Raw genomic sequence first — 18,501 nt, forward strand, 5'->3', positions numbered from 1 at the left:
CTCTCTCTCCCTCTCTCTCTCTTTCTGATCTCTCCCATTGGGCCTGTCCGAGAGGGGCTGCCTGTTGGTAATTGCCCAGTGACAACTGGAAATGATAGAATAATTGTCAGGAAGGCCGTTTTTTAATGGGCGACGGGGTGATTTAAGTATGCATGAACAGGGCTTCGAGAGGGGCAGGGAAGAGCAGTGGCGGCGTTGTCTTGTTTATGATGCGAGCCTCTATAAACACAGTTGGAGTGATGAGAAAAGATAGAAGCCCCTCTCCCCCTGTGACACCCCAGTCTGCTCCTCTCCACTGCAAACAACACCAACAGCTTTCCTTCTCTGGCCACCAGACACTGTCTCTGACACTACTCCTCACCTCCAGGTAATAAAACCAAGCAACTCCAACTTCATCCATCCTTTCTCATCCTGCTCTCCACGCACCTCTCTCTCTCTCTCTGCTCTCTGTACCGCTCACCTCTCGCTGTATTCATGGCTGTGTTTTCAACGGCAGGGAGGCGGGCTGCTCATCCAGTATTTGGCTAGCTGCTGTACTTTGGCTTGGATTGTGTTCTGTGTGTGTCTGTGGGCTGTGCATTCATGTGCTGGTGGTTAATTGCTCTGGATGAATGAATGGTTGGGCTGGTGATTAGTGTTTGTCTGTGGATGTGAACATGCTGTCTTTTTTTTTGTTGGAGCTCTTAGCTGTCTTAGTATTGTGTTGGCTTCTTTATTTGATGTGTGCACTTTAGACTGCTGTTTAGGACGTTGTGTTGATGTGGAGTTTACTGTGTTACTAATGGGCAAATTATTGATCATTAAAATCAAGAGGTGAAAGTAATGTTTTTTCGGATGAGATTTTACTGGTGGTGATGAAATGAAAAGGGGTCACCCTCCACCGTGATTCTTTATAAGTTAATAAAGATCAAATATAAATGAGTTGCAGATATTTGTTTTACTAGGGTGAGTCTTTTATTTTGAGTTATTTAGCTAGATAAAAAAATACAAATTGTAAGTAAGGACTCGTTTATATCTTAAGGACCCAAACTTTATAGGGCATGTCTCAGAACAGCACATCCATAGAGCAAATCCCTTAGAGAGGGAGGGTCACAAAAATTATAAGCTGGCGAAATACTAATTATCTTTATCAAAGGCGGGTGAATAATTTGTTTACTTAAATATTCATGACATGGAGTAAAGCATGGTATTGGGATGTTGTGAGTATATTATTAACATTTCATAGGTCTTTCTGCTGGAATGCGGATAGGCTTCCTCTTCATAATTTAATACCCAGATGCATAATGAGCTATGTGATTAGTTCACGTGGAGAATTAGCCCAACTCCATTTTGAAGGCAGATAATTTACATTGTTCTCCAGAGTCCTGAATATAATAGGTTATTTAGTGCAATAAAATTAAATGCTACACATTTTATATTTCAGCTTACAAATCCCCCTGGCGATATTCTGTTTTGGAGCTTTTTTCCTGTCTCCTTTTTCTTTCTTTCTCTCTCTCTCTCTCTCTCTCTCTCTCTCTCTCTCTTTGTGTCTCTCAGAAACAATGCATTTTAAAATTGTTTAAGTAAAACACATGTTTACCTACATGTTTTATTTAGAATGCACCGTGGCCAATTAGCACTGTTCATTAGCAGAACTGGGTATTTGTTTTGAAAGTTTAACCAATCACTTTGTTACGCTAATTGTGATGTAATTTAATTTGAGTCCCGTAATGATGATGCCGCTATTATCCACATAAATTATGCAGTTAAGCAGCGCCACGCTCATTTGCATGTGCTTGAAGGGGAGAGCTGAAACGAGGAGGCTCCGGTATCACCTTGCTGTAATTTTCCACCTCTGTTCACTCCCGCCCTTTGGGTCGTCCCGGGCTGTCGTTGGCTATTGATGATCAGCGCTTTTATCCGTTTTTTTTTTTTACTAATGACAAAAGAGGGTGCCAACTGATTCCTAGAATTGTAGGACGTGTAAATTAAATAATTGAGGGGAAAAAGCCGATTATTCATCAATGGACATATCAAACATTAAGTGAAGTCTCGGTAGAAACGATTGATTTTTATTTTTTTGTTCTTTTTTTTTGGGGGGGGGGGGGGGGGGGGGGGGGGGGGCAGATGGAGGGAGGAGGGGGGGGAGTACCTCCTTGAATTCACATTTGCACATCAAAGTGGATCCTTTGTTGGGCGAGAGCTTAATTTTGTATCTGTTGATTCCATAATCTATGGTTTAGACATTATGTAGATGGAGCTATAGTGATTAGCTGGCTGTGTTTAAAATGGAAAGTAGCTGTAGCTGGTACTGTAGTGGGGTGGGTAGCTATAGCGGGGAGTCATTTTTAAATCAATTCCTAAAATCCCGAGCGGGGCAGGAGTGATATCCGTTTGGAGACCTCACGCTGGCTGTTTGGTGTGTGACTAAGCCACTGTTAAAGACTCCCCTTTATCTGTTTTGTCCAGGGTTAGACTGGTCATTTCTTCTGAAAATATGATTTTTCTCCTGACCAATCTCCCCCGTTATGGACCTAATTGGTTACATAAATCTTGTCTCGGTATGAATGAGAAATGTTGTGGTCTTGTCAAGTGTAATCTTCACCCTTATTTACCAATTCATTAAGATCTATCGATGCAGGACTGGTGAGGGGGAATGACAACATAAATCAGGCCGTGGACATAATGACCCTAATCAGCCAGAAATAACTGGAAACGTCACAATGAGCTATGTCTCTGTATCGCTCTGGCTGGATCCCTCTCTCCTCGCTGCAGCTCTGCCCGCTGTCCCTCCGTCCACTTTGCCGTCATTCGCTCCTCTGTCCCCCCCCCCCCCCTCACCTTCCCTCAGAAGAAGCCGCAGGCACCTCTCTTGTTGCTTGCGTCAGTCAGGAAGTCCATCTCATCTCACAGCTTGTTTTAATCTCGGGCCCCAGCAACAAAAGTAGACCATGTCAACGACAGATAATCACATCAGAACAATGCAATGAGAGATGAAATATGCGTCGGAGGAGTTGGGTAAATAGTCCCTGGTAGATAGATGGACGTACAGGTTTCCAGCCACCGGTGAAAGTTCTTTCTTCCCTGCTTCACAACGCTGCTGCGTCCTCTCTGTAGATATGATTGGAGCAGACAATGGGGCCTTCTATTTTATAGGTCAATTACTCGTGATTAGGTGGGCTAAGTTAATCAATGGGAATTTCCCAAAATGCAAACGAGGGTCTAGCTTGATGAGCTTTCGTCACTGTCTGCTTGTGGTCGCCCACTTTGATGCCACCTCCTCCTCCTCCTCGCAGAAGGAGGTGCTTGATGGGTAAAATGTAAATTATATGGGAAGAGCTTAAGAGGAGAACGTACTCACTAACCACACATAAGGACTTCGATTCTCCTCCTCCCGTCAATGCTCTGCTACTGTGTATTACAGACCCAGAGGCAGATAGAGAGACACTCTCCATACACAGACAGGTGTAAATCTCCATTGACCTCCGGAAATCTCAGATATAATTAAAGACCAAGTTGAATATTTATTTACTTAAAAAAAAAAAAACGTTTTATTATCATTGATTTATATTTATTTTCATATTTAAGGTTATTTCTAACCATTTGGATAATTAACTGGAATCGTTAGCCATTGTTTTGTATATTTAAGCACACTGTCTTAATGGAGAATGAAACTGTAGAGTAAGACACTGTGTAATATAAATTATTTAAATGTACTTTAGGACATTTAGTACAGTGCAGACATCCTTGGTTACGTTGGCAGAATACACACACACACACACACACACACACACACACACACACACACGCTCCCAGACACTTACACACACTTGCGTACTCTCCCCCTCTTTCTGTCTCGTCCTCTTAATGTAAACAGAACAGAATTAAGTTCTGAACAATCTCTCCACAGAATGACTGGGAACGACTATTTCTTGTCAGCTAAAATGATGAATTGAAATATGACTGAGGTTTTCTGAGCATGGTCTCATTGTGCTGCCGATAAGGACGTGTGATACCGTTTCAGAGAATAATGTTAATCCTAAAAAAGATACGTCTATTATTCCTTCATATTCATCCCCTTTTCATTTTCCCAACCCCTGGTTTTGTAAATATGATTTCTTCCCCTAAAGCAATCTCATCTTCTCGTTCCGTTGTGAGTCACTTTGAAATTGCTTTATCTGAAAGAGAAACCCTTACCATTACACACAGGTTTTTAGAAATAGTCATTAATGCTCTTTATGGTGTCCCTTCAGTGCCAAAATAAGGAAGCTTTTCTTTTCGGAAGCGGCAAGGTCTGCTCTGGCTTGGCTATACTTCATCTCCAATAGTGTAGCTGTGTTGAACAGAACTTTACCAGTGGCTGTTCTCTCCCTGATCGTGTCTCACTCCTTAGGGCTCCGGGAGAGGTAGCAATAAACCACAGTGACTTCCTTGGGCTGCGAGGGGCGAGGAGCTTCGCTTGCGAATTACACCTCAAGTACAAACAAGCATCTTTGTCATATTTAAGGGTTTATGTAAGCAACGAGCTGAGTGGTAAACGTTCAAATGAAATAAAACTTGCTTTATTTCTTTTTTTAGATTGTTATTTCAACTCAGGGTTGGAGTTATCATGTTGTAAGTACCAGCTCAGAGCCAGTGTTTTAAGTGGGTGATAATCTGGCATTTTGATTTATTAAGCAATCTTAAGTGTTAAATATTTGAGCATAGCCAGGGCCCGGCACTTCTTTATTTTGAATGTGTTGTAACTTATGGCAATGATTAATTAATTTCACTGGAGCACAGAATTTGTGATTATTTTAAGTGGTGTCCATATCTTGACTTGATCTGAACTGAAGGAGCCAACAGACGGTGAAATGTAATTTTTGTATTATTTGTCCAGTGAATGTAAGAATTCCAACTACCTGAACTGTGAACTGATAATGAATAGACTTCTTGGATCACAGAGTTAGTGGTCACGTTTGGTTTCTGAAATAGTCATCAGGCTTCTTTAGGCTGGAGTTTCATATACAGTATCATGCAGGCACAGGGAGAATGGGTCCGTGTTCCTGACTGCAGAAAAGACACTGCAGAGTGGAATCCTGAACACTCAGGCTATTTGAATCCTGGGCAAATCTCAAATGACACCCTTTTCCCTATAGTGCACTACAAAGTCCACTACGAAGCAGTGCACTATATAGGGAACATGCACTATATAGCTGAACATGCAACATATGTGACACCCTGCCACCGCAGTTCAATTTTGGGGCAGATAGAGACCTTTATGTGTCAAATAGGGGACAGTATAACACAGTACATCTAGATAGATGGCCAGTGTTGTGTGTTCGGTACATGATGAAGAGGGAGACATGTTAGTTAATGAGGAAACATTAGGGGCTGTTAGAGAAAGGTGTGTGTGTGTGTGTGTGTGTGTGTGTGTGTGTGCGTGCGTGCGTGCGTGCGTGCGTGAATTGTCTCTGTCCTCCCACATCAGTAGTCTCACTACAAATTCACAATCTCAGCCCTGAATGCGTTGTCAGGATTCTGTCTGGGATTCTTCACCTGATGGAAAAGACAGATTTGCACGGCGTAAGATTCATGAGCAAACATTTACTCAGCCGGAGAGGAATAGCAAAGCAAGGTGCCGTTACAGTGGGAATTAGACACAAAGAGAAGTTACTTTAAACATTCGCAAATAATGTGTCTCTCGCACTGCATCTGAAATGATTCTCATTCTATCAGACCCCGTAATAGGGACGTTGAAGTCATCCGTGATCTTTGACCGCAGACAGATAAAATTCAGTTTTCTCTCACTACCTCCCCTTAAACACTTTGTATGACTATTATTTTCACTCCCTAGCTGTACACCTATAGTATTACCAGTAAATTACGCTGGCAATAACAGTCTGTGTCTGTGTAACTGATTCATATAATATGTGGTTTGGCACTCCTCATTGGAAAATTATGGCTTGAGAAAATGGCGTCAAATAGCTGGTGTGTTAAAATGCAGGACACTACCAATTTAAGGGATGTCAAACACACCGACGAGGCAGACATTGCTGAGCCTTATTCACTCACTCATGCACTGTTCAACTCCTCCATAGCCCATGGACTCTGGATAGCGCTAGTCCAGTAAATATTGTTACTAAGGGTGGAGGGCTGGATGCTTCCGGCCCAGTTGTTTCTAGGACAATCTGATCCCAGGGCGGACTGGTTGGTACCCGCGAGGGGTGAAGAACATGGGGGAAGACCTGCGATGGACATACATACATGTATGCCCAATGCACGCACACACACACACACACACACACGACACACACACCAATACACACTTACCCTCTGGTGCCATGCGTTGTCACTATCCATCTTTCTCAATGTGTACGGTGAGCCCTGACACTCTGCCAGTCACCCAGTCACCGCTATAGTCAGATCCTCGCTCTGTGGTCTGCAGCCAGGGTGGATCTAATTGACATTCTAATTGGCAGATTTGAATGCTGCCTTTAGATGGCTAATTAATTTGTCTCACCGCTGTCATTAAGGTTAAAGCACCATCTGATCTCTCGGAATATGATTAGCATATATCTGCATTATCATTATCATCGGTTAGACACATGCACAGATTTTTGTTGAGGGAGAAACTATGCCGTTGTCATGATTAAGATGAATATTGTATTAATATTTTGCATTTCCTTGATTTAAATGACAATATGATTCTCCCTTGTTTCTCGTTTAAGCAACATTTGATAGGTGAGAGAGGTTTCTTTCTCTTAACCAAATTTCTCATTCCAAATCTGTATTTTTTAAAAAAAATGTACTAATAATTTTCAAGTAAATTACATATAGTAAATAGAACCTGTCTTGTGGGTTAATAAACATCTAATTGGTTTCATTTAAAAATCCACAATTTTAAGTTGAGTTAGGTAACGCTTCTCATTGTATTAAATGTCATTAAAATATCCTTATTTTTCCCTCATATATCTTCAAGTTTTCCTCGCATCCATCGCCCTTCCCCCAAAAAATCTCCATTAGAATGTTCATAAAACCCTAGTAAAGGCAATCAGGCGGTAGTTCTCTGAATATTTTAAACATTGGGCATGTAAAATGTATGCCTAATTTGAATACTTATTAGTCGCCTGATCTCGGCTGCTGCTTTGTGTTTCTTGGGCTGAGATTCATCACTGGTTTGGGTGTCACACATTATGCCAATCTTACCCTCTCACTATGTCCTTCTCTCTCTCTCTCTCTCTCTCTCTCTCTCTCTCTCTCTCTCTCTCTCTCTCTCTCTCTCTCTCTCTCTCTCTCTCTCTCTCTCTCTATCTCTTTCTCTTTCTCTCAATTCAATTCAAGTAGCTTTATTGGCATGGGAAACATGTTAACATTGCCAAAGCAAGTGAAGTAGATAATATACAAACGTGAAATAAACAATAAAAATGAACAGTAAACATTACACTCACAGAAGTTCCAAAATAATAAAGATGTCATATAATGTATATATACAGTGTTGTAACGATGTACAAATATGCTGTTTCAAATCTCTCTCTTTTTCTCTCTCTTTCTCTCTTTCTTTCTCTCTCTCTGTCTCCATCTCTTTCTCTCTCTCTTTATTTATCATGCTCTCTCCTTCTCCCCCCCCCCCTCTCAGGCTCTCTCCTTTTCTGTCTCTCGCTGCCCCCCCTCCTTCTCCCCCTCCCTCTGTCTCTCTCCCACCACTAATGTAGCTCTGCCCTGTTTTAACAGGGAGTGTTTGTTCATAAGCACGTCTTGTTCACTGCTTATTTACTGTGGCCGGAGCAGCTGTCACCCTGCTCTGTGTAACTCCTGCTCCTGTTTGTTCTGCCTGTATCCTGTTTATCCTGCACCCTGGACATCCTTTAAAGACGGTCTGCTGTTAGCTGGCTTTGTGACTGGGTCTGCCCCTCATCACACAGTTACACAGCCTGGCCCAGTCATTCGAATGGCATTTACTGATGTGAAAATGCGGTTATGTTAGAAGCAGAATCTGTTTTGTTACCCCGAACTGTGAGTTGATAACAAATTGGCGTCAGAGTTGGTGGTCACGTTTGGCGTCTGAAATAGTTATCAGGCTCTTGAAGACTAGAGTGATGCTGTTTCATATACAGTGAGCTCCAAAGGTATTGGGACAGTGACACATTATGTTTTGTTTGGCTCTGTACTCCAGTACTTTGAATTTGAAATGATACAGTGACACACAAATATCATACCCCCAAGACATGCTCATCTCTCATCATTATTCACGATTCATTCAGGACTACCTGTAATCATGGTAGCATCCACATGAATGTAGAAGTGTTTAGAAACATATTCTATTCTTATTAACAATAAAAGTGACTCCAAAATGACACAATACATGATTGACCATTAATTTCTATTTGGGCACAAAATCATCTGAAACACAACCAAAACAAACAACAAATGCATCCCACATGCTTGATGTATTCAAGGAATATGGGACCAACTTTCGACTACTTTAATACACATATAAGTGAATTTGTTCCAATGCTTTTGCTTCCCTAAAATTGGGGGGCTATGTACAACAAGTGGTGTAATTTCTAAACAGTTCACCCGATATGGATGAGAATACCCTCAAATGAAATCTGACAGTCTGCACTTTAACCACATAGTCATTGTACATTTGAAATCCAAAGTGCTGGGAGTACAGAGCCAAAACAGCAACTGTCACTGTCCCAATTATTTTGGAGCTCATTTTATCCTACATGGAGGTGGGATCTGTGTTTTGACTCAAGAAACAGAGTGGCATACAGTCTATGGGCAAATCTGAAATGACACCCCACCATGCCACCTCAGTAGTCAGTTTGGGGGCATTTGAACCTGTATGTGTCCCTCCCGTTATTGACAGGATAACAGAGGAAATCTGTATTCCCACCAGATAGAGATGGCCAGTGTTGTGTGTTTGCTGCATGATGATGAGGGAGACATGTTAGTTAATGAGGAAACATTAGGTGCTGTTAGAGTATCCCTACTAAGGTCAATGTGTGTGTATGTTCGTGTGTTTGTGTGTGTGTGTGTGTGTGTGTGTGTGTGTGTGTGTGTGTGTGTGTGTGTGTTTGTGTCTGTGTATGTGTGTGCACTGTGCATGAGCACATGTGTTTGTGCACGGGCATGCATGTATATATGTGAGTGAGTGAGTGAGTGAGTGAGTGTGTTTAGCATTTCATTACCAGCATTATCTCTCAGTTCAAAATCAGTCATGCTACAGGATGCTTTGAATCAAAACTTAGTATTAGTTGCTCAGCCTATGCATGTGACACAATTGGTGTATTTAATTTAAGAAGGGAGGAGGGCTGTACTGTACCACCACAGATATAAGAAGGGATATTATTTGAATATGAATAACCATACATAACGATTTGAAATATCATTATTGCATACAGATTATATTAATGGTATAGACATGATATTTTATTGAAGGGAAATTGAAATATGAATCCCCCAAAAATTATACATTTGAATTATTAGGTACTACCTTAATGAATATGCTAATTATGGAGAGGCTGTCAAATAGAGAAGCCCCATCAGAGTGGTATTAGAGATGCAGAACACACCTCGAACAGTGTGTTGTGTTGGGTCAGTCCCTGTGATTCGACGTATTTTATTTATTGTGAGGATTTCCACTGATCCTGGGCAGGACTCCTCATTGCTCCAACCAAGGTACAGAGCATTTATGCAGGGAAATTTTTTTTTTTTTTTTATGGATTACAGGAGAGGAGGCATAAATTATGCATAATTTATGCTGTTTTTAGCACAATCATTAGTGATATTCGTGATTTTTTTTTGCTTCTTTTCTCTCCTTCGTCTCAGCTTTTCATATCTAATAGATGCTAGTGAAATTAGTTCAATATCTTACATTTATTTGCCCATGGACCAGTTTAATTGTGTCCCGTGGAGAACAGCAGTATATGTTTTAAATGTCACCAAAATAAATGAATATTTGAGGTTTGATTAAAAAAGGAAGAGAAAAAACATTGAGCCAATATGTGACATATGAGCTTTTTCTCTATGGAAGCCTCGGAGGCACATTTTTATTTAGACACAGCTAAGGGAGAAGAAGCCTATTATATCATTTATCACCGGGTGATACCATGTGATTTGGACCTCCCCTCCCACCTCCTCCTCCCCTCCCACCTCCTCTACCACATTTTAATTTTGCATGATTAGCTGTGCGTCATTAGGCAACTTTGTTCATGCGAGACTCGCACTAAAATCCTGACAGAATCAAGACGGGGAATAGTTTAGGAGGGTCTGTGTGTGCCTAGACAGGGTGAGGGTATATCAAGGAGTGAGTGATCATGTAAAAAATAAAATAAGTGTACGTGTGTGTCTGACTATATATTTTTTACGTCCGTTAGAAAAAGTATTTCTGTATTTTTTTTTTTAAATATACAATCATAAATGTGTCCTATACACACATATTCCCAACATGGGCATAGTGCAGCAGAGGCCCTATTTGTGCCTAAATTCTAGCTATTAAAACACTTACCACGTTTAGACTCGACCCTCCTTTACAAAGAGACCGAGAAGATGTGCATCTCTTTGTATTGCTTCATTTACACAATGAATGCATAATTCCTCCTGCGTCACCCCCCTCCCCCTCTTAAATGCTTTCATTTGCAGAGGTAATAATGGAAGCTTTAAAAAAAAAAAAAAAAGGGGGAAAAAATGAAAAGAGAAGAAAAGGGTTGTAACAAGAGCCTTAACTGGTGCCTCTTAATCACTTCTAGGTTTTAAGTCATGATGCAGGAGTCGGCCACAGAGACAATAAGCAACAGTTCAATGAGTCAAAATGGAATGAGCAGCCTGAGCAGCCTATGCAGCCAATTAGATGCTGGCAGTAGAGATGGAAGATCAAGCGGTGACACAAGCAGCGAAGTAAGCACAGTCGGGCTGCTGCATCTCCAACAACAGCAGGTAAGTTGTGTTTCTCCTGCACGTCACCATGCTCTAACTGCTAGCACAGGGCTCGTACTGACAGGGCAGGCACTCTTTTCTGGAGATGACACTGTTTCGTTTAGTATAGAAATAAGGTTGTGTTTTTAATTTTTTAATTTATTTTTTGGCGTGTTTATGATTGTTTTTATTGATAGTTGTTTATTGTGTGGTTGGGCATTTATGTGTTTGATTTTGACATGTTGCTGTTGAGGACTACTCGTCTAAGAGGTTGTGTAGTTGTTGCTGGTGTTTTAGTGTGTTTTTATTGATATTTGTGTGTGTGTGTGCTATGTTGAGAGCACACTTCGGCTGAGGCCATGTGAGCGAGTGTGTGTGTGAGAGAGGGAGCGGCGTACAAAGCCGGCTGGCGCTGCCGTTTGTGTGTGTGCGCCCTGTTTGTGGGTTTGAGAGCCGTGGCTCAGCTGTAACCACCAGAGGGCCTCCTAACTCGGTCCTATAGCCGTCCACTCTACTCTGCCACAGCCCCGGGAGGCAAACCTTTGACTGGGACACACTTATGCATGCTCTCTGTTCTGACTGCTGTCTCTCATCTTGGCCTGTGGAATTAACAAAGAATTCATACATTTTTTTGTGTGTGTAAATGTTTAGTGTGTTTTTATAAAAATGTTCTGTTGATGGTGTCGATTTTATTGATTTCCGTGGGATATTTAAGTGTGACTGGGGCTGTTGTGTGGGAGCTGTGAGAGTCAGGCGCTGTTGGGGAGAGGAGTCAAGTGCTCGTGTCTTTTCATGGAGAATGATGGCTTTGACAGTTTGCCAAAAGAGCAGCGGTAGAGGTCGGGCTGTGCTTTGGGGGACCCTCGCCGCGGGTTTGGAACAATGCGTGTTGCTTCTGTGTATGGAACCCTGCGAGTGTGTGTTTGTGTGTGTTGTCTACTTGTAACTGTGTTTTTTTTTGTTGCTTTGAGGATGTTTCTATATTTTTACGTGTAAGTTTGCGTCTGTGTGTATCCATGTTAGTGTGTGTACACATGCTGGTAGAGGCAGCTGAAGCCCTGTGGTTAAGTCGTGCCGATGTGTGTGTGTGTGTGTGTGTGTGTGTGTGTGTGTGTGTGTGTGTGTGTGTGTGTGTGTGTGTGTGTGTGTGTGTGTGTGTGTGTGTGTGTGTGTGTGTGTGTGTGTGTGTGTGTGTGTGTGTCGGATGGGTGGGTGGGTGGGTGGGGGGTGCAGCCAGTGTAGCAGAATGAAGCATGTCCTGCAGTCCTCCCCCGGCCCTCCTACACCCCGCCTAACCCCCTGCCCCAGCCCTGCACCACCCCCGATGCTCCAGCTGGTGATTACAACAGCATCACGACACCATCGCCTCACCCCCTATTCATCATCACACTGCCTGTCTCTCTCCCTGCAGATGGCTGATTGGGGTCAGTTCTCTCCTTCTCTCATTATTCTTTTATGTTTTAACTTGTCCTACTGTGGAGGACTACAGATACATACTCACTGTATATCTCACCATAGGCCTATATCGTGCTATAGGGCCCTGTGTGCACAGGGCTGTAAATCTCTCTGCTCTCATTCACTAGTCTCGGGAGTGTGGTGGAGTAGAGATGCTGGGACACATTTATTACAAATAAGTCAAAATAGTAGAAACAATAGTCATCTATTATTTTATTTTTTATTTCACTGCCATTTTACATGCGTACTATTATATATATTTTAAATATATGATTATTATATTATTATTATGTATTATGTTATTATTTCACAAGGACACTTAAATTGCTTAAATCTAAAACGCACACCTAAGGCAACGAGAACAGCTCTTCTAACTTTAGTCAGAAACTCATTTACTGACAAAGGAAGTCGAAGCCATAAAAGAGAGCCACGGAGGGAAAGAGCAACGTAAGCATAAAGTATCTAGTTAAGTCGTTGAGATGGACACATTGTGAAGGGGAAATGTGGAGGGATGTGACAATCTTCTCCTGTAAAGAGCAGCTTTATTTCTGTGGAGAGACAGACACATTGAAATGAGTGGTCCAGCTAACAGGTCTCCTGAGGCTTTTTAAACAGAGTCCCTGTGCTGTTAACTTCACACACTTCCTGTTCTGGGCTCTGGGCTCACATCACTCTCCCTCTGGTCTGGTCTGTCTGTATGGAGAGGATACCTCTACCTTGGTTAGCATTGGTTAGCATAAGCTTACAGTTGTTTATGAGTGGTTAGTGGATTGGTATAAAGGGGTGTGTGTGTGTGTGTGTGTGTGTGTGTGCGTGCGTGCGTGCGTGCGTGTTTTAACGTGATTTAAGTATCTGCTGATTTTTATCCCTACTTACAGCATGGATTGTACTATACTGTATGTACATGCAAATGCTTATCTAACTGTATTCCAGCACTTTGAAGAGAGCCTAGGTTTAATTTTCTGACATACAGTATTTGGAATGACATTGAGTGTTCCAGTGGGCATAAAGGGAGCTGATAGAATCTCCCCTCTCTCATCATGGTGCTGGAGAGGATGGTTAATAAGCACTGATTAATTCTCCACTGTCCCTTTGGGTTCAGCTGTTCCACAGTCATCGCAACACACCACCTACAGCTATAATTAGAAAGATGCCATTTTAGCGGTTTCCTCTTTTTTTCCTGTTGATTTCCTTGAAGGACGCAAATCAGCATGTGACACGAGAGCTTTTTAACTTTTTGGCCAATAGAAGGGGAGAGAAAAAAATAGGGATTTACATGTGTACATTTTTTTTTTTAAATGACAAAAATTCTTCCCCGATCAAAAAACAAGATAGCCTTCAGATGATTTCCATGCTTACGTTTGCATTAATATGAAGTGATTCAGAAACATTTCACTAAACAGGTGGATCGCAAAGGTCAAAGTCATTGCCACGTAGCAGGCCTCTTCCTGAATAATAAATACGTCCACGTCACAATTGAATTTCAAGCACACATTATGTCATCCTCTCATCACCATATTCCCAAGGTCTCCCCTAAATAGGCCTAATTTGATTTTAGATTGTAGATTAGATGTCCTGTGTATCTGATTGCAATTTGCAAGTTAGGCCCAGGTAGCCACATAGTCATAAATGTTGCATACAGCCTAATTACTATGCAAAACCATGATGATAAAAGCACTCAGAAATGCTCTCATGTTTTTTTTCCCTTTTAATTAAATCAATCTATAAGGCTGCGGTCGTACAAATGTATTAATATGTGATTATACATGATGCTCTGCATTGATCTGCTGGATCCATACCATAATATTCTTTAACAGAGCGGTTAGTTGATTGCAGTGGCCTATAATCTATATGGCCCTTATCAGGAGAATGGATGACTGAATATTTATTTTATTCAGATGAACTGTCCTGTTATGTACGGAGGCCAGATCCATTCATCTCAGCTCTTAGTCCCCTGGCAGTCCCATACCAGTTTATCTGTCACCAGTACCTGATGCTCTGCAAAGGGAAGGATTCCAACCTTTCTCAATGGATTTCATTCTTCTCTCCCTGTAACACAAAACAACACAAAGTGTCTTTTCACATCTGTGGTTCCGTCTGCTGTTCCAGTGCCACTGTGTTTGTGAACATGCGTATGTGTGTTATATACATTATGAGAACATCAGCACGTTCCTTACCGAGAACAGAGTTTAAATAGCCACTTAGTGTGTCTGGCCTCGGCTTGTTGGTTTTCACAAGTAAACACTCTCCATCCCCTGCCACAATACTAATGACAGAGAGCTCCCCCATCAGCACCTAACAGACCTCTCTCTCTGTGTGTGTGTGTGTGTGTGTGTGTGTGTGTGTGTGTGTGTGTGTGTGTGTGTGTGTGTGTGTGTGTGTGTGTGTGTGTGTGTGTGTGTGTGTGTGTGTGTGTGTGTGTGCGTGTGTGTGTGTGTGCGCAGGGGGCCACTGGGAGTTTTAATTACTGTCAGTCAGGAGGATGCAGGCTCAAGACGCTTGTACACAACAGCTTGCCAGGGCTTCGGTTTTCCTCACAATCCATATTCTGGGTCTTTGCCTATAGGGAAAATGATGGAGGTGGAGGTGGCAGTGATACATTAAAAAGTCACTGTGATGTGATGCTGGATGCTGTATATATCTGCTCCATCCCAGCTCGTCAGGACAAACAAAAAGAAGAATTCTCCCCCCCTCAGATGCAAATCTGGGCATTGCCCTTGAGCGTAATTGAAAGGCCTAATCACCCTGGTTCTCTCCCCTCTGGAGCCCGGTGAGGGAGGTGACTCTCATTTGCACTCTTACACAAAGAACCTCAGTAGGTTTATCTTTACAGACTGGCCCGACTCGAGTGTGTAAATAACACACCTCACCATCAGCCTACTATAGACTTTACTATGCTTTCAGTCAGGTCATGAGAAAGGCTTTCCACTTGAAATATGAACAGTTTGAAAGAGATGTGTAGTCATCGTTCTAAATGGAGATAAGAGTGTCGGTTTGAAAGGCGGAAAGTTGACAGGGACCCACAGTTTGTGTCTTGCGTATTTCTTTTTTTTTCTTCTCTCCATCACAGTTTCCACAGTCGAAGGAGGGCCCCTGCCTCCCTGCTCCATGCCCCACTTATTTATGCTGGGTATAGCTATACATTTCATTTCTAACATTTCACTACTATCTCCCAGACGGTCTCTTAAGTACTGCACATACAGCCTGACATATAGGTTCGTCCGTCTCCCCTCTATGTCGATGACACTCAAGATATAGGATGTGAATGACAGGCAGGACGACGTTGCTGCTGTTTGCTCCCCTCCCCGGACAAAACAGGAGTATTATTCCGTTATCTTTCTAGTCACCCCTCGCTTCTCCTTCTTTTTTTCCTGCTTTAAACCTGGAGTGTCCATCTGTGTTTAAGACACGTTACATGTGGCTTTGTGGAATTTACAGTGTGGCTCCCGCAGTAACTCCATTTCACGTCCCGGGTCTCCTGAGACCCACAGAAATGTCAAGCTGCAAGGCTTTGAAAGAGAGACGAGGAGGAGAGAGAGAAAAATGGGGATGGAGGAGCGGGGGAGAGGAGAGAGAGAGAGAGAAAGGGAGAGGAGAGAAATCTGCTGGAAACAAACACTTATGAGCATTTTATGCTTGAGCAGCTGGGTGCAATTGTGAGGGGAGTGGTGTGTGTGAGCGGTGTGCGTGTGAGCGCTGTGTGGGTTGAGATGCACCACAGGTGGAACACAGCAGGTTAGGGGGAGGGGAAGGAGGGGGGACCTGGCGGCAGGAGAGTGTGTCCACCGTGTCACCGACGGTATCGCTGCCCACACACACACACACACACACACACACACACACACACACACACACATGACGAGCTGCCACTCTCTCAGAGAACATGTGGTTGATGAGGTCCAGAAAATAGTTAGCGTTATATTTCTGAAGGCGCCATATTATTATGGGATGTTGTGGTACTTAGCATTAGCAAGATGAGAGTTAGTGTAGGCTCCATCCAATGTAGTAGTAGCACAGCATTCATCTCACTCCATAGTGCTAGAGTGCTGCTAGGACTGCTGTAGGTTAGAGCCAGTGATTAGAGCCAGTGATTAGAGCCAGGGTTAACCTCTCTTTATAAAGAAGACCCAGCCAGCCAGTGCAGGTCAGGATCAATGGCCACTTCACAACTCATTTCCTTTTATGCCTCCTAAACCGCCCTGCTCCGCTCCCTACGACCGGGAAATAAATAGTGCTCGATCCATAGTCCTGGATCCGTAAAGCCCCCGGCTATTGCTACAGCTCAATGCCCAACAATAATTTATTTGCAGATGGCTTTTCTTCTCTCTAAGAATGCATCTCAGATTTTTCACCCCTTAACAATAATTGTATTGAAACAGGCATTCTGTCATTGTTTGTTGCCCACTCCCCTGTCATTGACTAACAATAGACTAGCAGGTCGTTAATACGGCGAGGTGTGAGGGGCCAGTCACTGAAGGTGCATAATGCCTGGGTTCGTGATGTAGAGTTTGCTGGGGGGGGGACGTCCTTAACGATGCAGTCGTAGAGACGAAGGCGTTGCTGCTTGCCTTACGCAAGCGATTCCCCAAAGCAAGTGGCTTAGACGTTTGATAGCCTGCGACGCCGCTATCCATTTAACAGAGCTTAAAAATAACACATATGCATATGTCCCACGTCTTAAGCTGACAACCAAGAGGCAGGATTTGCTAGAAGGCAGCTTTGGAGCGTTGTGAATTTAACAAGCATGTCTGGTATTACAGTTTCTCTCCGCTTTCGTCACGAATAGTCCCAAATCAGCGTCCGAAACGCTTGCCTTGCAGTTGTTGTTTTTCTTTCCCTCCTGGAACAAATATTAAAATCTGATTAAATGGGATGACTAGAAGTAGGCAGCTCCAGTGTCCGCGGTCCTTAGTCCTTTTCTTAACCCCAACTGCTTCCGCTGTCCATTGACCAAACACCAGATGTCAGCTAGCAGTCTCTGCTTCTTATGCACGAACACTATCAGGTGACTCCAAACAGAATCTTCCTCCTGAATTAGTGAATGGTCTGTTCCCCCCTGAAAGCTGTGGCTGGAAGCCTGCTAAGGGAAGGGATGTTCATCCTCCACCCACAGCCTCCCGACTAACCATGTTGTGGGGGCCTTTTTCCTCTCTCAGCCGGCTGCTCTTCTCCTCTTCAGGCCTTTCTAACAAACCCAGTAAATAAGCCCGGGCCTCACCTCGACCAAATACACAAGAGGCTTTTTCAAACAGACATACATGTCACTTAGCTCTGGCTTTACGGTCTGCCTTTCTCACTAGCGGGCTTTCGTTTGAAGCTCCCCTCATTGGTCCAGAGGCCTTAGCTGCAGACGTCCCCGTTCCATTTCCTCTCCTGTCATTCTGGCTCGGATGTCTTCATCACTTCATCAGCCATTCTGGGTGTCTCTCCCGTCTCCTCTTGTCTGGTTTAAGTGGAGGTAAGAGTAGAAGACCAACAGCAAAGGACCCTAGCCTTGCAGACCAGACAGACCCTCTAAATGAAGCTGCTCTCTGTTCCCCATCCCCTGCCACCCGCCAGTCCTCATCAAGGCCCTAACCACTGGTTATTTACCCGCACTGGGACAACTTCACTGGGGTTGAATTGATCAGTGATAGCAGTGGGAAGCTGCTTCGTTGTTTCAGCCTGATAAGGGAAGTCTATGAGCATACGCAGAACGTGCCTTGTGGTATGCGTAGCAGCGCTTCAAGCTCGAGTTGACACTAAGCTGATATTGGGTTTCACGCTCGAGTCTTTGTGCACGAGGCACCAATGAAAATGGGACGATTTGATTGTTTCTGCATATGCATTTATCAGAGGTTTACATGATAAATATACATTAGCTGAGTGACTTTTGTTTGGACTTCATCATCCAATTCCCTATGAAAATGATCATCGTAATTTGCACAAATGTCACTTTTTTAAATTTCTTTTTTACCCCAAACGAGGTACGGGCTTCTGTCAATGTTGTTAGAGTGCAGATAATATTGCTTCTTCGGTACAAGTTTTTATCGTCCACATTTCCACAGTTGATTTCCTAAATTTCAGACTTCAACATAGCAGCATGTTTATCACTTCCTGTACGAACTTTAACTGTGTTATAGGTTCAATAACACCAATGATATACAATGTAGGATCATCTGAACA

General features: G+C 42.9%; 1 protein-coding gene across 14 annotated transcripts in view; it reads left to right on the forward strand.

Moving 5' to 3' along the window:
• The window catches only part of LOC139393234 (forkhead box protein P2-like), a 113,198-nt gene that overhangs the window by 38,487 nt on the left and 56,210 nt on the right, over nt 1–18,501 (forward strand). For 12 of the 14 annotated variants that reach the window (XM_071141690.1, XM_071141689.1, XM_071141694.1 and 9 more), the window contains exon 4: nt 10,716–10,902. The exons of the other annotated variants lie outside the window; for them this stretch is intronic. In XM_071141690.1, coding sequence (XP_070997791.1) covers nt 10,726–10,902 — 177 coding nt within the window. In that variant the 5' untranslated portion in view covers nt 10,716–10,725. The remainder of the gene's footprint in view (nt 1–10,715; nt 10,903–18,501) is intronic. 14 annotated transcript variants of the gene reach the window in all.

This window comes from Oncorhynchus clarkii, chromosome 33 (assembly GCF_045791955.1).
Source record: "Oncorhynchus clarkii lewisi isolate Uvic-CL-2024 chromosome 33, UVic_Ocla_1.0, whole genome shotgun sequence".
Taxonomy (NCBI): domain Eukaryota; kingdom Metazoa; phylum Chordata; class Actinopteri; order Salmoniformes; family Salmonidae; genus Oncorhynchus; species Oncorhynchus clarkii.